The sequence below is a fragment of the Pseudopodoces humilis genome, chromosome 9 (assembly GCF_049639895.1).
Source record: "Pseudopodoces humilis isolate 2021_Gansu_Grassland_sample_001 chromosome 9, ASM4963989v1, whole genome shotgun sequence".
NCBI lineage: Eukaryota > Metazoa > Chordata > Aves > Passeriformes > Paridae > Pseudopodoces > Pseudopodoces humilis.
This window is the reverse complement of record NC_142208.1, coordinates 16,160,987-16,183,008: the sequence shown is the minus strand read 5'-3', so window position 1 is coordinate 16,183,008 and position 22,022 is coordinate 16,160,987. Positions and strand designations below refer to the sequence as shown.

The 22,022-nt window shown below is 39.5% G+C and overlaps 1 protein-coding gene across 6 annotated transcripts in view; it reads right to left on the bottom strand.

Annotated features, from left to right (window-relative positions):
- The window catches only part of USP54 (ubiquitin specific peptidase 54), a 93,174-nt gene that overhangs the window by 5,232 nt on the left and 65,920 nt on the right, over positions 1-22,022 (bottom strand). For all 6 annotated transcript variants that reach the window (XM_088059494.1, XM_014250475.2, XM_088059498.1 and 3 more), the window contains 11 exons: positions 21,359-21,508; positions 19,917-20,085; positions 18,539-18,709; positions 14,453-14,584; positions 13,765-14,145; positions 12,499-12,733; positions 11,608-11,744; positions 10,421-10,594; positions 7,331-7,450; positions 5,998-6,190; positions 2,296-3,743 (listed from right to left, as the gene is read on the bottom strand). In XM_088059494.1, the coding sequence (XP_087915620.1) occupies positions 2,296-3,743; positions 5,998-6,190; positions 7,331-7,450; positions 10,421-10,594; positions 11,608-11,744; positions 12,499-12,733; positions 13,765-14,145; positions 14,453-14,584; positions 18,539-18,709; positions 19,917-20,085; positions 21,359-21,508 (3,310 nt within the window). The remainder of the gene's footprint in view (positions 1-2,295; positions 3,744-5,997; positions 6,191-7,330; positions 7,451-10,420; positions 10,595-11,607; positions 11,745-12,498; positions 12,734-13,764; positions 14,146-14,452; positions 14,585-18,538; positions 18,710-19,916; positions 20,086-21,358; positions 21,509-22,022) is intronic.

Sequence of the window (22,022 nt, the reverse complement as noted above, 5' to 3'; positions counted from 1 at the left end):
ATTCAACACCTGATTGCATGTTATGACACATTTCTGACTACTTTAGGTCTGACTCTAGCAAAGACAGAGGGACTATACACACAGAACAAGAAGTCACAGATCCCTGGAACAAGAATACATCAGCTAACACCCAACATTTTGAGGGGAGAGAGTCTATCAGGATACTACGCTTACTTTCCTGCAGCTTCAGGGGAGCAGTTAATTGAACTATTTAAGATTTAAATGATTTAACTGCACACCAACACTTGTCTGATACAGAGGTAAGATTGTTTAGAGGGCCCAAAAAGCTAGAAAATCAGCTACCAGAAGGAAGTTACTTGGGATAAACAAGTCAGCCTCAGGTTGCCCACACATTCACCTACTCTTTCCCATTCAATGCTACAGTTTCTCAGCCATTTGTTGTCCTGGTTAAATAATTATAGGTGTTATTTTTTAACTAGGATTGCTACAATTACTTCAGGGCAATCCCCATTAACCAGTTACAATCCTGAACTTTCTCATGGAATAGACAGATCAATGGCCTAATTAAACCGGCTACAGGGAGTTCCTCTATAAAGGAAGAAAGGTGATATGCTGATAACAACACCTCTTCTGCATTGAGGTGGTTGTATTTGGAGAGCAAGTCTTGGCTTCAACTATGCCGTAAAGCCCCTCTAATGAAACAGAGGCATTTTCACGATGATTATGAATGCAAAGGTCTGACAAAACCAGTTGATATGGGTCAAAGTTTCAACAGCATTTGAAAATGAATGGGTAATCCAAGTTAAAAGAAAGAATGAGCAGTCCTAGACCAAACTCAGGTGATTTTCATCCAGTTCATCACAATAGATGCACTGGTTCAAACTTTTCAGTTCTATACAGAATTCGCAGAACTCGGGAAGAAACAACTGAGAGTTACAGAAAACCAGAAGATCTCAAATACAAACTTCACTTAAGAAGAATATCTGTATCTCATATCATATATGTGATGGGAAAATAGGTGAGAAAAGTCAGCATAAGAAATGGGTCATTTGATGACAGAACTCTGAAACTCCAGCTACCACTAAAGCAACTGGACTTTATGCTGGTAGATTTCCAGAAAGAATTTCCAAAATCAGTCAACTAAGTAGGAACACATAAGACCTTCTGATTCAAGCCCATGCAAGACATTATCTGCAAAGTTGTGAAGTCAGATCCTGCCTAATTCTGAAAGTAAACCAAAGGGACAACAAATGGTAAATGGCCACATTTTGATGTCTTAACAGGGCTGTGAGTGGACTGCAAGACACAAGAGTTCCAGAGAAAACTCAAGCTGTTTAACAAAAACCTGTTTGAGACTTTACTACCACACTTGCTCTGGTCATAGCCAGGCCTGACACTGTCAGGAATGATGGAGGATCCACCTCCATGGGTGCAGGGCAGGGCGAAAATTTTTCTTGTGCATGTACTGCAATATATATCACATGTGTACAGCTGTATCTGTGTCACTTTGGTACCCATCCAATTTCAGGCTGCCTTGTATTTAACCAGAAAATTCATAGCTTTAACGCTATGACACAGATTATAAAGAAATTTGCTTCGCTTGTGAAGCAGAGAAAAAAGGTTGCCTTGTCTCAGGCAGGAGATTAGATCAACTTAAGTGGAACTGGACTGCTGTCATCAGACTCTAACTGAACGTCTCCAGCAAGAGCTGGATGTCCCCATCGATGGAATCTATTAATTTTCTCTCAGCACCAACTAATCCACAAAGTCTCATGTCTCCTCATGTACCCTCAGTGCTGCTTTCACAAGTAATTTCCCAGAACTTAGGCAGCCTTTAGCAAAATATAGGTTCAACTCTCAGATCTTGATAAACTTGTAAGTTATTTCCCTTGACCAGATACAGATCAAATTCTCAACTACAATACAATCAGTTAAAATTCACCAATGTGGAGAACATTAACATCAGGCATAGCAATAGTTTCATAAATTCCAGACGGAATGTAGGACTTTCAAACAGCAAAATTCATTAGCCTGACATAAGCAGCTAGCTCCCTTCAAGTCAGCTTCCCTGACTTGAAAACAGGATCAATTATTTCTATGTTAGTCTTAACAGATGTTTGCCATGATCAACAGCTACTCTGCAGCCACCCCAGGCAGTGCTATCACACTGTTTTTTCTAGTTAGCTGGAATGTTTTCAGAGTCTACAACCTGAATTTTTCTGCATCTGTGCACAAATTAATACCCATTTAACTAAATTGACTGGAAAATGCATCTTCACCTACACTGGAGTACACAGGCGGGTCAACCAAGAAATACAACTGCATCATTCTTACCTGATTGGTCAAATGGATACCTAGCACTGTCCTGTCTTCCCAAGAAAGGCCTAGTGGCCTGACATGCCTGCAGACTAGTCTGATAGAGGGATTCCAGTTCTGAGAGCTCCTGTTCTGTGTCTTGATTCCACTGTGGATGCAGGTGTACTGGGATCCTGCTCAAGTCATCTCCAACTGCTCTCTGATCAGAAAGGAGTGGACTCCTCCCAGGTACAGGAAGCCATTCAGTATTCTTATTAGCCTTCTGAGAACTGTAATACCTAGTAACATTATTCACCCAATGGTCCACAGGCATAGAGGCAACCACGCTACTAGCAGCTCCATCATCCACCTCTTTCATTCCTCCATCATGACAGTGCCTTTCCACGTAGGGTACAGGGTCTGCTATATTCTGTCCACCTCTTCTACACAGTTCTTCACTGCGAGAACAAAAACTCATAGAAGCAACATGTTGGGCACTAAAACCCTTCAAAGAAACTACCCCATCCCTAACATCCACAGTTGAGTGTAATTTTTCAGAAGACTGGTTTTTGTTTTCTTGGTTTTGATGGATTAGCTGTCTGTAACCAGAAGATGAGTGGTTGATGAAAGATTTTTGTGTTAACTTTGGAGACTTCTCATCCTGACACACTGCAGTAATCCAGTCTTTTTCATGAGTACCTTTTCTCTGGGAGACTGCATGCATTTTCTGAAACTGCTCTGCCAAGGAGCGAACATGTCCCTTTGTACTAAAAGCCTCAGATTTACAACCGTCTGCTGAGCCATATTCACCCTGTGAGGGTAGTAAAATCTCCTGGCTGTTTGCTCTGTAGTACTTATTTTTCTGAAAAGGATCCGAGGAGCACTGCTGTGTAGGGGATGAAGTTGCAGGGGTCATTGTATGATAGGCCCCTAAGTGATCAATGCTGGGCCGCACTGGAGAGCTTGCAAGTTTGGAACAAGGACTTTGCTGGCTGTCCTTTTCAGCTGCTTGTGGTGGATGTGGACAGGGAAACAGTGTAGGCAAAGACCCAGAGTTTACTGTGTTAGCCTTGGATTGATACTGAAGTGTGAGAACAGGCATTATGTTATGAACCTCTTCTAACTTGCTGCTACTGCAGCAATCCCTATAGTCTTTTAGCCCTGTGGCTGTCGTGTCAGCAAATTCCCCACTCTTGTGGGCATCATTCTCAGTTCTTGCAGACCTCTCTGCCAACCCTTGCCTATAGGGAAAAGAGGGAACTTGGTCATGAAAATCAGCAGAAGCAGACTGGAAGTTTGGAGAGATCCTGTTGGATGGATTGCTTTCAGAAGGGGGCAAGGAGGAAGACTCTGGATATAATGATGAGTGCAATTCATGGCAGGAAGCAGGTGGGTGGAAGAAAGAACTGGACCCAAATTCCACTTCTTTGTTGGGTTCCAGTGGTACCTCCTGGCTCAGCAGTACTTGGAGCGGGCCAGTCTGTTCACTAAAACACACAGAAGAGTAAATGATTAGCAGTAGTCATTGCTTATGTTTATTCCTAGGGTACAGACCTTGCACTAGGTGACACACAACTCAACACACTTTGCTCACTGTACTCTGATGAAGACTTTGCATTCATTCAATAGACACATTCATGTTAGTCCTTTGCATCTAACTTTGTTTTCCTACTCTAACAATCTAACTGAATCCATTCCATATTTTTAAGAGTATTTTGCTACAATTAGAAAAAATACTATATGAAGTATTCTCATACAGCACCAGAGGCATTTCAACCAGTACACTGAGTATGTGAGTAGGGATAACTGTAAGAAGAGTAAGAACAGCATTTATATAAAATAAAATAAATTAAAATAACTGTTTTCAACAGTAACATCTTGAGTATCTTTTAAAATACTTTGGACATGTGTGTGATGTGAACATGAACTGACAGTATTTCCGTAAGGTCCCCTGTCTCCAGTTAACTTCATGAAGAATGACTTGACAAATGGAAGAACATGTTGAAATTTTTCTCATGTCATCTTCATATTCTCATTTTTTGAGATATTTATCCAAAACGTTAAATAAAGTTCAGGCTAAATAAATAACTATTATTCTGCAGTAATTTGTATCCCAAAGCATACTTCTAGAAAATAATGTTTATTCCTTTAAGTATCAATGCAAGACAGTAATATTCTTGGGTCACACATGTCCCTGGCATTTTTCTGCATTTAGCTAGCATTTTAATATACAGACAGAACTAACAGTACTAAGTCCACCGCCTATGAGAAAATGAGAGGCTACATCAGCTCCAGCAGAAAACTTAAAGCAACTGTAAAATCACTGCTTTGTTTCCTCCTTGAGATGCATGGAATGAAAGTTATCATGAAGACCTAGTTACTGTGTGTAGCAATAGAATATTATTTGTGAGGAATCGCAAACTTTGTACTGTCTACAATGTTATTTAAATCAAAGCTGGAGTACAGAACTCTGGCTATGAATAGGGTTTCTTTTTCTTTGACTGAAATACTAACATTTGGTTGGATATAACTTTTTGCAAAAGTAACACTTTTCAGAGAGCAGCAGTGAGTGAGTTTAGCTTTAGCAAAACTAGTTAAGAAAGTGCCTTTCATTTTCTTAGAATCTGCCAAAATGCCTAATTTGAGCTTTGCATTTCTCCTGTACGAGAGAATATAATGGACCCCTGATTGACAACAAGATCAGCTTTCATTACATGTAATTCAGGTACTGCAGGAAAAGAAAAGAATGTTATGAACTACAGTCTGGCAGATGTGCAAATTAACTGGGTTTGTATATAGCTGTACCCAGCATTTTACATAAAGGAACAGAAAATGGATTCTCATCTGAGATTTTATCTATGCTTCTGGTAATATAACATGTAAGAAAGGGGAGAGGGGAAAAAAATAACAGTTCAAGAAATAGTCTATAGGGATGGCCTAGTGCTAGGAGGGAATGGCATGGGAAGAAAGAAGGATTAAGCTGCATGCTAAAGAGGGTAGGAAGAAAGGATCAGTTATAGCAGAGAGTTAATTATGCTGTAGTTAAAGTCAGTATGGAAGAAAGAATCATGAAAAGACACTGAGGAGGGCTGGTAAGCCAGGCTACAGGATGCTGGGAAGCACAGAAAGAAAATGAAGAACGATGGAGTAGTCAAGGTGACAGGATTAGGATCTGGATTCAAGAGTTGTACCAGTGCACCACTAGAGAAGTGGAGTAGAAAGAAAAGATCAGTCCACTTGACCTTTTTCAAACTACAGAACACTAAAGACACTGGCTGATATTACCAACATAAAAGCAAATACAGCAAAAATTTGACTTGCAGTGGAGTCTTTTACTGACTGAGTCCTGAAACTGGTCCTGGTTATAAACAGTCACATTTCATCCTAACATACCCCCACTTTTTTTAGCCAGATTATTGTCTATTGTATTTTTTCCCTTGGTGCATGAGACATCAATGCTGCCAGGCACTGACTGCTACAATTCTCTGTCACAGATCACATTTTGAACACATGCACATTGGACTGTTCTAGAAAGACTGGGAGAAAGGGTGGTGGGGAGGGGGAAAAATGGGGTAGTTGACTGTTTTATAATAGGAATTGACCTAGAGAAGAAAGGAATAGGTGTAACACAGTAGGACTTGGACTACCCGGGCAATATATACATAGTTTGCTATTTCTTTCCAGACTGCACTGCTCACAGATGCAGCCCAGGTCCGTGCCTAGGCGTGGTACTCGCACTACCTTGTAGACTGGGCCATGGTGCCGCCCTGGGGTGGGTGGCAGGCTGGCGGAGGCAGCGGCTGCGGTGGCTGTTGGTGCTGCATGCGATCCTGGAGGCTCCGGGCTTTTCGGATACTGATTTGCAGCTTCTTATCGACTAGGGCTCTGCTGTGAGTGCTAGCGCTGGCATCATGCATGGCAAGTCTTAGTTTAGCTAAAATGCAAAAGAAAACATAGCAGAAAACAAACAGAAAAAAGGAATAAAATTGAAAAAAAAAAAAAAGAAAAAAGATGCAGCAGGAACAAAAAACATGGACCATGCAAATACTGCCACAAAAGAACTCACAAGGATGCTGTTGTTTCCATTAATGCACATTCAGCTTAGCCAGGTGTACAAACACATTAATTGAAACTAAACCAAAATAAAAAAAAAAACAATATCCTTGTTTTAGCCCAATTTCTCATCTCTTCACACAGGCTCTTTCCAGTCCTACTACAATGATGCTTCATTCTGTCATGTACTCTTCTCCTGTATCCTCCATATGTGGGACTCCCTTTGTGTGCAGGAATAACCAGCTGGGATTTGAGATTCCTTGCTGGAATGAAAGCTAATAGAGCTGTCACCACAGCTGTATGCTGCACCCGTTATTCTGCAGTCCATAAAAGCCAGTTTCTAAATGCAACAGCACAGGAGCTACTCACCCTGTCTGCAGCCATTCTACACAGACAGAGGGGAGCATGGGGTGAGACAGCCAGCCAGTCATAATGGAAAAACACCAAAAATAAAATGAAATCACGCAGCACACATTCTCAAAGGTCACAATGCATTTAAGCACTTCAATGTCCTAATGCTCTTTTCTTCATGGAAGTTAAAGTACAGCATAGTTCACTTCTGCTAATCCAGAAGACTCAAGAGTGGGCTACCATTTTCTTCCTATGCTACACCCTCCATGAAAAACAGGGGAGCTTAATGGCCTTTGCAATTTGTCCTGACAACGGCGAAAAATTGTGAGGACTGAGTGGCAAGGGGAACCACCTACCAGGTGCTTGCTGAAACACACCAGTTAGCACCAAAAAGGGCACATCAGCACCCCAGTGCTGCTAGTACCTTATACTGGAGAGAACAACAAAATGAATGCAAACATGAAAAAACAGAGATGGAGAGGAATAGGACTAAAACCCCCAAATGGGAATGCTTATAAAAATAAAAAATTCTTTCTATCTGCATGTTCCTAAAGAGCAGCTGGACCCCCACACTACTACCTGACCACTTAATGTGATGTAGTGTTTCAGACTCTATTTTAGATTAGTAAACAGTCAAAGCGCAGTAGCTCAGGCGGTTACGGTTACTTACATATAGCTTCATTACAGAGAGCCAAAGCTGCAGCACAATCCCCCTTCTGCTCCTGATTCAGCGACTCTTCAAAGATTGAGTCTGCCTCCTGCATCGACTTCTCAAAGCCTTCACTCCTCCCTGCAAATGGGCAGCACCCTTCATTTTGGTTTCATTCATTGCAGAACCCTCACTTACCCTCATCCCATTTGTGATCACCAAATCCTTCCACACACGGATTCTTGCAGAGGCTGCGCATATCCCAGACTGTACCACCTAACCTTCCCTAAGCAGAAGTACATCTTGAGCACCCTGATATGCTTGACAGCCAAACAATAAAACAACGTGAAATGGATTTTTTCCCTCAAGTTTTCTTTAGTTGAGAGAGTTGTACTGGCTTATTCTACTATTTTCAACACTTCAGATCAGTATAAAAGATGGTACAGACATAGAACAGAGTAAATTCAAATTACTTCTGTCAAGAAGGAAATTAAATTAAATTTAGAACCAAATGTAAACCAAAATGTATCAGTGAAAGAAACAGAGCAGATTAGGGTTTTTTCATTGTATGTTAAGTTTTCTGACAAAATCCATCCATCTCTTCTTCATCAGAATGGAAACAAACTGAAACAACTAACACATCTGGGGAATAAAACTCAGAGTTGAGCATGAACATAAATGCCTTCATTAAATACTTCTACAAACAAATCTAGTGCATACACTTAACTGCTGTAAGTAACATGCAGAATATAAAAACCCAACAGTCTTGCAACTTGAAAAACAAGGTGGTGGAAGCTGAGAAGAAAGGGACAACTGTCAAGAATTCCTTTTGCAACGATTTAGAAAACAGTGCTGGAGAAGAGAAGGATAAATCATTTTGGACACAATAAAGAAACTGCGACCTGGCATCATAACATCCATTTCTGAGAGGAAGAAATGCCCAAACTATTTTGTGTCACCTATTAGGCATTACACAAATTATATACTAAAATGCAAATATTCAAATGAGGCAGGGAAAACAGAAAATAAAACTTGACTTTTACTCTGTTAAGGGGTGGGTCTTTTTAATGGAACATCTCTGTCATTGTGGAAGAGAATGTGAGTACCTTTATCAGCCTACAATAAATTACATTCTCTCAATCTGCATGACACATGCTGTCACCTGACCTGCTCCCCAACACTGTTGTGCACAGATGTAAATAGAAACTCTTTTACCATAAACCCCAAAGAACTTCCATTTAAAGCTAGTACTGGAAAGAGAAGTGAGACTTGTTAGAGCAGTAACTTAATCAAGCAGCACATTCAGTTTCAAAATCAAAGCAACTGAGGCTTGTAATCAAGGGCAGAATACTAAAGTTAGTTTTCCTTGCATGAATTTAGCAGTTTACTTGAGGGGAAAATGAGTCACAAATGTTCTGGAGCTCTGCATACAAGCAAGCCTTCCAGGTAGTCCAGCAGTCTGTTAAGCCATTAAATCTCTTACTGGGGTGGGGAAAGACTTAAAAGGAATAAAAGACTTTCCTAGATCTCAGGTCAATGCATCTGAACTCCACTAACATTGTACTAAATTCTTTTTTGATTAAGTATTAGTCTAGCTTACTTTCTTTTTAACAAAGAAAAGCTAAGCAATCTTTACTTCCATCAACTAATAGAATAGATCAAAAAGAGGGGTAAAGTATTGGAGAATATGCTATTTTCTTTCATGCAGGAGAAGCAGAGAAGACAACATGCTCAGCAATAGAGGTTCACTTTTCCATTTTTAAATCACTGGCATGTATGTTACAAAAGTAAACACTATACTAATAGAAAAATATATCCATCCACTCTGGTATATCAGAATTTTTCACCTGGTTACCAGGAGGCCATAGTAGAACTGTAAAGGATAACTGATGGTCAGCAAAAATTAAACAAACATTCCCAGTCAGACATTCTCATGGAGATCATACTGTTCAGCTGCCATTGGCACAGTATCATTCTGCCTGCTGAGCAGTTGGCATGGCTATAGGTTGCACAGCACAGTTGGGATTGCATCCAGAACTGGCACTGCTGTGGGCTGTCCCTCTCCTTCCTCTCCTTGAGCAGCAAACCAGCAACCTCAACTCTTTTCTACATCAGGTTGGAGGCTGCAGCACGGGGATGCCAGGAGGCCTGGCAACACAGGATACCACAGTAGGATCACCCTGATCATACATATGTTTGTTGGACCAGAGCCCAGGTGTTCACCCTTCTTGGCTCTGCTCACCCTCCAACAACCCCCAGTTAAAGTGTTCCAGCAGGTTTTAAGGGTCACTCTTGACTGGGTCAGTGCACTTTATCCCACCTTTCTCCTGAATCGTCTTACTGGCTGATGGAGATTCAGGGCTAAAACAATTACATGTGAATCCTGTCATGTTCCCTCTGCTCCAGCTGCATCCTTCCAATTAAACCTGTTTTGCTGCCATCTCCTGCCAGAAAGATGAGGAGTCATGGAAGACAATCAAACTTAGTATTTGGTTTTTAATTTTTTTTTTTTAATTCTTTTTCCCTAGAAAAGATAAGCAACCTAAACCCAGCTCATATTTTCAATTAGATCCAGCCAAAGTTATCCCCACACCTGTGCTGTGGGTGCGCAGCCAGGCAGGGATAAAGACTGGAAAGCACAAGGGCAGGAACAAGAATTGCTTAGGGCTGCAGAGGTACTAAAATAAAGCAGAAACAGAACCATGGGTTATATGAACCACCTCTGCTGCAGGTGGAGCTGAGGTGCCTGAAAGGTACAAACAGCCCTGCTCATTCCAAGATGCTGGTTAAAGGCTTACAGCTAAATTTAGGTATCAATACTACTAACAGTGTATATCACTGAAAAAAATGGAAAAAGGCAGATATATTAAAAATATCTCTACATTACTTTGCTTTCTCATTTAAGAAGAAATTTGGTCAAAATATGAAACAGGTTTTTAACTTTCTAAAGGTTTGAAATGGACAGTATTTCACTACTTGAAGGTGAAAACTGTGATGAGAGGTGGATGTGGTGAGAGACACACATAAGCAATTAAAACAGGAAATTACTTTCCAAGGTTCAAAAAACTTCAGCACTACCATCTTGCAAAATATACTGCATTCAAAGGTTACCCTGATTCTGCAGTTCATCTAGATCCATGAACCTGCTGGGACGGGGATTAAAGCCCATTGCTGCCTCCATTTCCTTTTCTCTTTTTCTGCGCAGTTCTTGCTCATGTGCTCTCCTTGCCACCTCTTCTTGTAATTCATCCAGCTCACTCTTTAAAGGAACAAAGATGTCTCCACCTTCAAAACAAACAAACAAACCAACCAACCATTTTTGGCAGCTACATCTCTTAAAGCATCCCTTAAAAAACAAGGACATATTATTTGAGAAGAAAATTAACATTAGGTAATAACAGTCTGAGACCACAGAATTGTAGAACATAAATTTTGTTTTGTTAAATTTTACTTATAAAAGCCCACCCACTATAGTAGTGCTTCAAGCTCCCCTGCAGCACAGCCCATGGATTCACTGACTCATGAAAAAAGCATATAGAACAGAGAATTCACTGGCAGAAATAACCCTAAGCTGATGATGAAATCTTGAGGCTTCTTACTGTGTTTCTAACTTGTAAATAATGCTATGTCAAATTAGCCAGATCACTAGCTTGTGGAAGTTAAATGGATTCCAAGAGAGATTTTTTCATCTAACTGCATAAAGTGGATGAAAATGGGAGGAAAATAAAGCACCTCAATATCCTACACAACAGAAATCCACCAGTTCTCATTCTCAGTTCAACTATTACTGATACTCAGAAAGTGTCTTCCCTGCTGCCTTTCCCTTCCCCCTCTGGAAGGGAGTATTTGCTTAGAATGATATAAAAGCAGAAAAGCTTAGCCTCAGCCCCAACACTTTGTGAAAAAACATTCACCATTTTGACAGTTTTGAATTTTGTACAGAATTACAAGCTTGTTTTCAGGACTCTACTAAGTTATGAGTTATGTTGGGAAGGTATTTTTGACTGATAGCAGAATATTGAGTTATAAGCAAGAACAGGAAAAATAGCTTTATTTTATCAGTTAAGTCAATACACAAAAGACGTGCCAGAGCAAGATGATCAAAGGAATATTCCAACAAAGTTTTTTTGCAATCCCCTTTGGTAAATCTTATAATTATGTCTCATAAAACTGTTTTGTTCCTCAAAGTTACTTTTCCCTTTCCTTATAATTTCCCTGTGAACATAAACATCCAGAAAGTAAAGAACAACTCCAATACGATTTACCTTGCATAACCACCCCTACAAAGTGTATCTTACCATTTCCCATGGTGTGTGGGCTGTTTGTCCAGCTCCCAATTGAAGCCGATTCCACTTCCAAAATGCTGCTACTGTGAGACTTTGGGATGTTACGCCAAGCGGGAACAAATCCACCTGCTCGCTTCATATGAACATCCCTCCAATAAGAGAGTAATTATAGTTTACCATTTAATCTCTCCAGAAGAAATTGTATCTAGTTTTTTTTTGTATTCACACAAACACACACTTGCATTTTAATTTAATTTTAAAAGAAGTCTACCATAAGAAAATCTTGGGAGAAACAAGGGAAGAGGAAGTTAATAAGGAGGACAGTAATTCAATTCTCCTCCATAAGATTATGCAATTCATATTAAAACTGTAGTCCAGGAGTTGTTCAGAACAGATTCTTACATATTCTGGCCATGAACAGTGCCAGTCTGTGGTTACCTGAAGCTTCCTAAGTCAAGGAAAAAAATACATTGTGCTATTTTTATTTTTACATACAAATATTACAAGTATGTCTGAAAACAAAGATTTCTCTACAAGGTTATTGATTTCTCATTTTGTACATGTGTCTATGAATCAATGGTTTAACTGAAACAAAAGGGACTATGAGCTACTCCAAGTACAAGCCTTTAAATCACAGACTAAGGGTACAACTATTTCAGATGCACCACTTTAGACCATATTTCTTATGTATTCAAGCCGTGTTTTTTTCTCTTCTCACTAGCAGTAAGTTATCAATATACTGAGAAGAACAGTTTCCCATTTCCCTACTATTTCTCCCCTGTCCCAATAAAGCTGTATGTAAAACTAGGACCACTGTTTTGCAAAATATTCTACACCATTATGTAACTACAAAAAGAAATCAAGTCTTTAATCATTCCTAACACGAATTTTGTTGAAATCTACCTGTGGGTGCTTGAGCTTTCAGACAAGGGCATGTCCAGACTAACTGGGCTGTTGCTGTTGCGCTCGCTGCTTTCGTAGCCAGACTCCATCCTCTGTATTAGATGAGGATGTTGATCCACCATATGGTGCTGGGTGCCCCGGCCCAGCACACCACGCTTGTATCTGACATTTGACTGGCTTGACCTTGTTTCATGAACACTGTGTTCCTTCACCTCATTCTCAGGAAGTTCTTTACCTGTCAAGATAAACAATATAGCTTGGTAGAAGACCTAAGCTTCAATACCAACAAAACATCCATATACGTTAGCTCCTCAACTATGTTTAAATCAGAAGCACCATCCTTAATTTTGTGTAAAACCTGAAATATTAAGCAAGAAAAATGCAATACTTTTACAGCTTTCCTAGCAATTTTAAGCAAAAACCTGTTCACAAATTTATCTTGAATCCTTCCCCTTCAGTATAACCTACCATATTCCCCCTGAGGTAACAGTTAAGTCTGGAATGAAAATCTTTTCTTCCCCATAATAATTTTTATTTGTACAAGATAATGTTACAGTATATCCAATTGCATTTCCAATACTCTGTCAATTCTATTTCAGATGCTCTCATATTTTACATTGTTTATTTTGCCATTTATGATTTGTTGTGGCTTGTAGAGAGGACAGGAAAACTTGGATTTTTTTAATTCGCCCTTATACATTTCACTGTCTTTCCACTTAATTCTTGTTTGCTTCTCTTTCTTCCTGGGAGGTGTGTTCTCTTCCCCTTCAAGTTCCCTTTACATATTCCATTATGCTTCCCAATTCTTTTCAACTGTCAAAACCAGCGAAGTCTCCATGTGCAAGCTTCATAGCTGTAAAATCCTCCCAGATAAATCATCACTGGCTTCCAGGCTTTTTTCCTCACAAGAACTCCACACTGATATACAAGGTACTTTCTGCACCATACTCTGAGCCATCAAGTGAAAATACCACGATAAGCCAGAGGAAAAACCAGAGTAATACAAAAGCTCACTCCCAAGGATGAACTTCGGACACTTAGTAACATAGCTTTTGTCCATTTAAGCAGGGTAGATGGTATTGTTTCCCTTAATTTTTCCTTAGACAGGAAATGTAGCACACAGAAATCAACCAGAATTACCACACATGCAATATGAATACCCACACAGGATACAGTCTTCACAAAAATGACTCACCACTGACTGGAATTCCACGTTCAAAATTTAATTTCCCACGCATTGTGAAATAAATCTTCTCAAACTCTTACCTGCTTCTTCAGAGAAAGGGCTAAGCTGAGTGTAGCCACAATGTTTCCTCTTGTCTTTACTGAAGATGCTGTCTATATTCAGAGCCTCTCTTTTGGGTCTCCACGTTGGCCGGTATCTGCTAGATGAACTGGATTTAGACTCACTACTGGTACTCTCCACTTCCCAGTCTCGAGCGTGTGCAGACAGGCTTTTTGATGGTCGTGTTTCTGCCTGATCCACACTATTCCCTCCGCGAGGCGAATTCTGGATGGTCTGGGAAATCTGCTGTGGTCTGCTGTGGATCATATTGCTCACTGTCTCTTTAAATTCCTTCAGCCTGCTGGTGCTGCTGGATGGTTTGGGGGCAGTTCTGGGGGCTTGTTTCTCCTTCAAGGTTTCTCCTGCAGTTTGTGGAGACAGCAAAAGCCACAAAAATAACTTCAATTAAACTAGCTGCCCTACTTGCAACATCTTCATGCAGACTTTGAAAAGTGCAATCCAGAACAACAAAATTATAACAAATAAACCAACAGTCCCCAAACAAACAAAGAAACATCTAACCAAAACAGAACTAAACATCAAAAAGCAAAGAGAGGACCACATAAAGACAAAGATGGAAGAAACAATGAGGGAAATGTATGTACACACTGAGAAGATTAAAAACATTCAGAAAGATACTGATACTTAAAATAAAGTAACATCTCTTGCCTTCACTATGGTATCCTGATGACTGAGCCTCATCTCCTTTCCGCCTAGACCGGCTAGAACTCCTCTTGCGGTCTGCCAGCGAGCCCTTCTTTGAAACATGCCTCTGATTGCACTCACTGTCAGTCAGGTGGCCTGGAAGCAGGAAGAACACAGCAGAGATGACAAGAGCCTTCAGATCAAGTATTCACTGTGCTAGGAGCAGCAGGACTCTCACTCCTTAGGAACTGCAGACACTCCAACACTAACTGGCAAGTTTAGGTAAGTTTTTGTTTCTGTCTTGGAGAGGATGTTCCATTTTTAAGGTCATAAAAGAACAATACAGCCCCTCCAATACCTCTGGTTAATGACAGCTTATCCATGGGCCAAGGAAAAGACTGACTCTGCTTTGTTTTCTAATAGTCTAAGGACACCATTTTCTTGCTGTCAGTTTTAATGATCATGAACATGAAACTCCTGAGAACAGCTTGCCAGACATTACTCTGTTGAATAAAGGCTCAAACACATGAACAAGTTACCATCTGATAATAAATTACTGCACATCATCAGCTACTCTGCACTAACTATTCATCTACACTCTTTGCCTGTAGCAAACACTAAGTAATCTGAGTGAGCCTAGTCTACAGTGAAGAAGCCTCACTTGGCTCTCAAGGGCCAAGCTAGCTAATTCACATCTGCCACAAGCGAAGAGCACACACACAAACCATGAACATAGATCAGCTGACACACAACATTCCCTTACTACAGCTTATGTGTCTGAGTGCCACTATTTTCTCTTGAACACAATTTACTCCCTATTTCCTCACATCAAACAGGAATTAAGACTATTTGACACCACACATTTTCTGTATTGCCTTTGCTTAATTGTATGGTTCTCACACAGCCACAGTCCTAAACCTGCAAGCACAAACACACGCATGGCTTTACTCACGTGAGTAGTCCCAAGCAGAGATGCAGGATAAGAAGGGAATTTATGATAAGCTACAAAGACTTTTTTCTAGCCTTTATATCACAAACTTTTACCTCGCATAAGATGATAGGAATGGAAAATTCCTAATAGCAAATAGTGGTCTAACAGCCCCCAGACTACATAGCTGGCCCGCCTGAGCCTTCTCATTGCTCTAGAGATTAGCATAAAAATCAACAACATTAAAAGCAGATTTTACATATAAAATTGTACCTTCAGCAGTTACAAAACTAATTCACTGCAACTACAGTTGCTACAAAGATATTACAATAAATGAGTAGGAAGGAATCCAAACAATAAAAAGCAAGCTACACAAGGCTCCCTTTTCATTCACAAAGCAAAGAATGATTTTGTGGCCAAATTTTTTAGAAACAAACAGACTACATAAAAGAAAAAAAAAATTAAGGAAGCAAAAGAGAAATGTTGGTAATGAAGATAAAAGATGTGTAGTATTTTGGTGACTGAACACAAGTCTGTGCTTTGATGGATTTTTTTTCCCTTCACAGCATGGACTGCCACATCTTTTTTGGAACTCCAAGAACAGTATTATCCTTGTAGCGCGTCCCCTCAAGACAGAAGAGACTTACGTTTCCCTTCAGCATGCACAACTTCCCTAGTTAAACATTCCAACCTGATAGAGATTGCTTGGTTAGCATCCTTAACTACCGTAAGAGAAAATATTTGACAGTATTTTAGTGCTATTAACACTAGCTGAGGGTTTGCATTGAATAAACACCTGCTCAGTCTTTTAGAATGAGGGCTGCTAACTTTGCATTAATATTTTCTCCTCCTTTCAAAGACAGAAAATATTGTCCCATTGTCTTTAGACAATAGCTACGGAGAAGATGTCAAGAATCAGAAGTCCACAGGACACAGGATTTGTTGTCTTTACTTGGACACTCCGAAACAAAGACTAAATCCAACATAATGCATGAATATCGGAATTAAAATCCCAAGAATATTAGCTAACACTTAACATTCACTTTTAAAAATTCACTACAATAACAAGCCAGGACTTGTGAGTGCCTAACGACATGCTTAAAAGGTGACTCTTGATGAATGCATCACTTAAATACCTCATCCTCCAGACCTGGGATGGCTTCACAAGCAAACAGCAATATTTAAAGGAAAAGTTTGCTTTTGTAGGAGTTCGTGTGTCTAAGAGCATGTTAGAGAAAGAAATGAAATCAAATGGGTTAAGACAGAACACCCTCTACTCCCTCCCCCTGAAATCTCAGTTGAATAGGGCAGCCAGAATACGCACATTTTTCTCAGCAGCACAGGTAGGTAGGAGCAAAGAGGGCTTTTGCAGCCACTCTTCTGCCCCCATTCTGAAGTACCCAGGAGCCTGAGGTCATACAACCCAATGGTGGTCCTTCCCCGGAGGATGATGTGGGATAGGATCCATAACTTTCTAGGCTGGAGTACTGGGTAAATGGCCATTAAATGAAGAATCCTGCTCTTGCCCAGAACGATTCAGTTGACAGGTCAGTGTGGATGGCTTCTTTATAGCCCCACCGATCACCATTTGATGACAGAACAGTTGTATTAGTTGGCAGACTGACTTTTTTTGGAAAGGTAGTGGGTAGGTAAAAAAATAGGGGAAATGCCCAGACAAGTGGCTAGCTAAGGGGACAGACTGACCATAACTAGGGCTGAATCAGGGAAGATAAGCACAACTGAATTTAGGTGGAGAACTGGGCTAAGCTGAAGGGAATAACACAGGATAGAATCAATAGGAGAAGAAAGAAAAAGAAAAGGATAAAGTCACTAAAAATGACAGAACAAAAGGTTACATGCTGAACTTCATGCTTTAATGTTTGCGACCATCCCCCTTACTCTCCTTTTCTGCCAACTTCTGCATGGCAAGTTTTGCAGGCAGGAAAACTAATCCAATAAACTCTGTGCCATTTTTGCAGACTATTTAAATAGTATACCACTAGCTCTTTCAATTTTGTCTTCTTTGTACTCTGAAGACAAACATACGTTTTGTTTCTGCATCACTCAATTTCTGCTCCAACTTTCTCATCTTTCTCACACTCTAAGTAAGACTGTGACTGGTCCCTACAGCTTTAAGTATTTGCCGAAACACTGGAAGGACTGTTGGGCTATCTTAACCTGTGTATTACAGTTACTTGGACCTCTGATGAAAAATGAAAGAATAGTAAAAAAAAAATCAACTTGAAGCATTTTTTTCAGATTTTGGTGTACCATAGATTGTTACAAATGAACCAGTTATGATACAAAAGAGGAACAATTTTACAAATAAAAGGAAAAAAAGCAGTCTGACAGCTTTGACACTGGTGCAACCTAACAGCTGCCGATTCTACTCTTAAGTCTTCTTAGAAAATCTATTTATGGCACAATAAAGTAACTTTTCAAACAGAAATAGCAGATCCTTTCTGATGCTACAGAAGTCTGACCTTAACTTTGCACTACATTTTTAGAAGTGATGTCAGAAGTGACTGTATGCAGAAACAGACTCACTGTGGATACTGTCCATGAATAATTGAGGAGATGAAGTCTTTAGACTTCCAGTTAACCTCTTTTCAACTAAAGACTGTTCAGGCAGACTGTTCAGCTGCCCAAAGGAACACACATACAGACTGTCTTCTCACTGGATATTCCACCTTAACTTGCTTCCATGGCACAGGCAAGAAACTGTCTTATGCTTCTCACTGGTGCAGTAAATACTACCCACACTCACTTGCACAGAAAGTCCTTAGTTTCCAAGTATGAGGGACCCTGGTGATGAAAGCGCCTTTTTGGGATAGCTGCAACTCCTGAAATTGAGTAAGTAGCATACACAACACTGACCAAACCCTACAACAGGACTGTGCAGACTCAACTCACAGAATTATACAACAGAGCAGGCAGTATTGTGGATAACAGAAAAACAAATCAGTAAATGCTTGTCTGGCCAGACACAGGTCTACAGAAGCCAAGACTTTTCAATCTGTTTTTGTTGGTGAATGACAACAGTTCATTACAAATCAAAAATCCAATATATTAAATACTGTTCACTATTCTGTTAAAGATTGTGTGTATATATAGATTGGAATCCACTGCAGTCGTCTTATCTAATGACAATGATCGTACACAGATGTAATGGTATCTGCTACCTGTGTCTCTGCTGCTTTGTGAAGCTGCATCATTCTCCACATTGTAGATGACTGTCCCCTGAGAGTCTGAGGAGAAGTGACTGACCACAGACTCATGGTGTGCCTGTTTATAAGCATAGCTGTCTGTAGAGGAATCTGTCCGGGTATCACTCGAGATGGAAGGTTCTCTCCCTAGAGAAGAAAGAAATGTCAAGGAAGCAATGTCAAATTTCCATCTTTTTCAGCTATTATAAAAGTCAAGAAAGGCTAAGACAAGGAAGTAGGGACAACTATACAGAAGTTAACAGAAAAACTGAATACCAAAGATACCCACTCAGATTCAAGAACACCAGAGATTATGGGAAAAGTCTGCTTCTTCGGAAGTAGGGAGACAGTGTCATTCCTTCTGAAAATTTGTTTCTTTCTTCCTCTTTGGCAAGTCCAAGTTTATCAAATCTTTTTAACATACAAAATTAAACTACATCCATTGGACCGAAAGTACACATTAGTACATACTAAAATTTTTGTTCATTTTCAACAATATGAAACACTGCATTGGGGAAATTAAAAAAAAATTAAGTATGAAATATTAATATGGGTAACAAGAACATCGTGTTATGTAATTAACAGGTTTCATCTATTACAAATCAAAAGCTTATCTGGTATAAACTTTGTACTGAAATACTTTGATCTAAAGCAAAGTAACATGCTCCTTCTCAAGAAGCCACCATTGATCCCCTACTGAAAAGTATGAAGCATCATGATTCAGTTTCAGTAGAGTAATACTTGAACTCATTAGAGGAGGTGAAAAGGGCAATCTCCTCCCTGCACTTTCAGTAAGTGAAACAGTTTGAAGACTGTTGGCTATTTTACATATGTGATGTATATGTGTATGTATATATATAATTCCTTAATACACAGGATATTAGTTTCATACTCATTTCTCAGTGGAGAAATTAAAGAAGAAAAAAATGTAATAGAGAAGGAAGTAATTCTTATGTTTAACTGCAAACACTGACCTTGAGGGCACTTTGCATTTTTGGTGAGAACAAGTCTTGCAGTAAATTTAAGGATGGTTTAGATCTTTCGAAGTCAGAAACTTCAGTTATTGAAATCATCAGTTAGTGTTCCTCTCTACATCCACACCACACCAGGTCCTTCACTTCCCCTATCTCCCAGTTTTTCTCCAAACTTTTTTGGAAAAGATTGCTATCCAAACAATCAACAATCTTAGACTGAGGTTCACAGATGAAATACTGGAAATCCTCTTCAGAATTCTTGATCAGCTTTAGCAAGCAACAAGGACCCCTGCTGACAATAATACACTCCAAAGAAGGAAAACATTTCACATGCTGCACTTACGCATGAAGGTACAAGGCACAGCACCCACATTGCTTACCTGAATCTTCACTGTCATAGCAAGTCCTGCTATATTGCTGTAAATCCACCTGAGGGGGCAAATCTTGTGTTGACACTGGGGTTCCTCTTGGATCTGCATAGAGCAGCAGCAAAGGTTGATAGTGACCCTTAATGCACTTTGTCACAACATCTTTCCATTTTGGACCAATCTGAATTGACAACCGGAAAAAAAACAAAAAAAAATCAAGTAAGGTTTTCTGTCATAATTTTCTAGAATAAGTTCTCTTTCCACCCCCCCCATCACAGTTCTTTCAGAGTTTGATTTTCCACTGACAAACTCTACAGCCAGCACTGACCTGGACTCAGCAAGAAAGCTCTGGAACCAACCTAATTAAAATCCAGGTATTTATCATCCTATAGCTAAATTGATTACAATTCCTGCTAAAAATACAGCTACAAAAATAATCATTCTCCTTTCAGATGTTTTCTCCATAAAAAAATTTTCATCCTCTGAGATGTTCTCACTTTGTATCAACCAAAAAAGCAGAAGAATTTGTTAATGAATAAAATTAACAATAAAAGATACCAGGACAGTAAATTCAAGTCAAAGCTAAAATACTTCAAGTGTGTGAATCCTTCTGCTGTGACAGAACCTCTGCAAGCACGGATAGGCCAGGCAATTAATTCACATAGTAACAGTAATCTCACAAATCTTCCCCACAAACTAATACAGGTTTCACCTGATACACTGAACATTTACTCCAACAAATTTGCTCCATATGTGAGTATTCTACTAAAGCAATACAGTACCAAAATTTGCCAAATTTTCCTGCTAAGAAGTATGACTGAACAAATGCATTAAGAGTTTTTATCCCACTTAAGACTGTGTTTGGCATGACTACAGGAGAAAATTTTCCACTCTTATCTTTGTGATTCCATGACTAGAAGGAAAAAAGGAGAGTGGTATGAAATAATGCCAAACAATCTAATGGGTTATAATGTCATGCCAAGATCTCAGCACTGGTATCTTTAATGTCAAGGACCTCATGCTTGGTGAAAAGGTTATAAAAAGCACTAACAGAAGAGCGGAAAATCTGTTGTTGGCAGCAAGCACTAGGGAAGACTGGCATGTAGACACTCAAGCAGAGTTCAACAAGAGGCACTAAATAGCTATACTGCTTGTCAGCAAGGGAAAGAGAGGGGTGTTAGCTATACGCACAAGCAAACTGTATGTTTTCAAACAGCATAAAAACAAGACTGGAAGCCAAAAGAACAGAACTAAAGAATAGGGCTTTTGAGATTTCTGGTATGTTTTTTTTGAAAATACTTCACTTTGCTGAGAAAAAAGGAGTAAAAAATTTGTGGATCCTGAGTGGAAAACCAGCAAAAAAACCTCTCAAAGTCTGTAGAAAACATATGGATTTACACACAAGCAGCTAACAAATTTCCAACAGAGTATTTTCCTGAACATTTTTTTCTCACCTCTTTGACATGAGCATCATCAAAGTACATCCACTTGCGAATTTTAGTTTGGAAGAAGAAGGTTGAATAGTGTTTTCCATAGTAACAGATCATTCCCACCAAATACAACTCTGAGTGTTTTGCTCTGTCATCAGTTACTCTGAAGAAGAGCTTCAAGAAGGGATGTAAGAGAATCAGAAGGAGAAATTAATAAAGTGCTCAGAAGTTTACATACTGCTTTATGTTCAAAGAACTAAAAGTATTATAGAGAGGTGTCTGGCTTTTACTTCAAAACACAGCCAAAAAAACCCAATAAATAAATAATCATGCAATGTTTAAGCAAACCCAGAGACACAGACCAGAAATGGATTCTAACTCACCAGATGCCCATAAATTGAGCTGGACATGGAGTATGTGCCTACTTGAAGGAAGACATTTACATCAATGATAAAATACCTGTTACATAATTTGAATGTGGTTCTATTTCAACAATTTGTATTCTGTGTCATGCTTGCTAATTATATCAAATACTCTTTAAAAGATGCATTCCTTTTTGCAGAAACAAAATGGTTTGGACAGTAAACAGATGGCATTTATTCTGACCTTAGCAAGGGCTATCCAGAATTTAGCATGGACCAGTTTATGATGCTAACACAAAAAAAAATCAACTGCAGATATCAGTAGG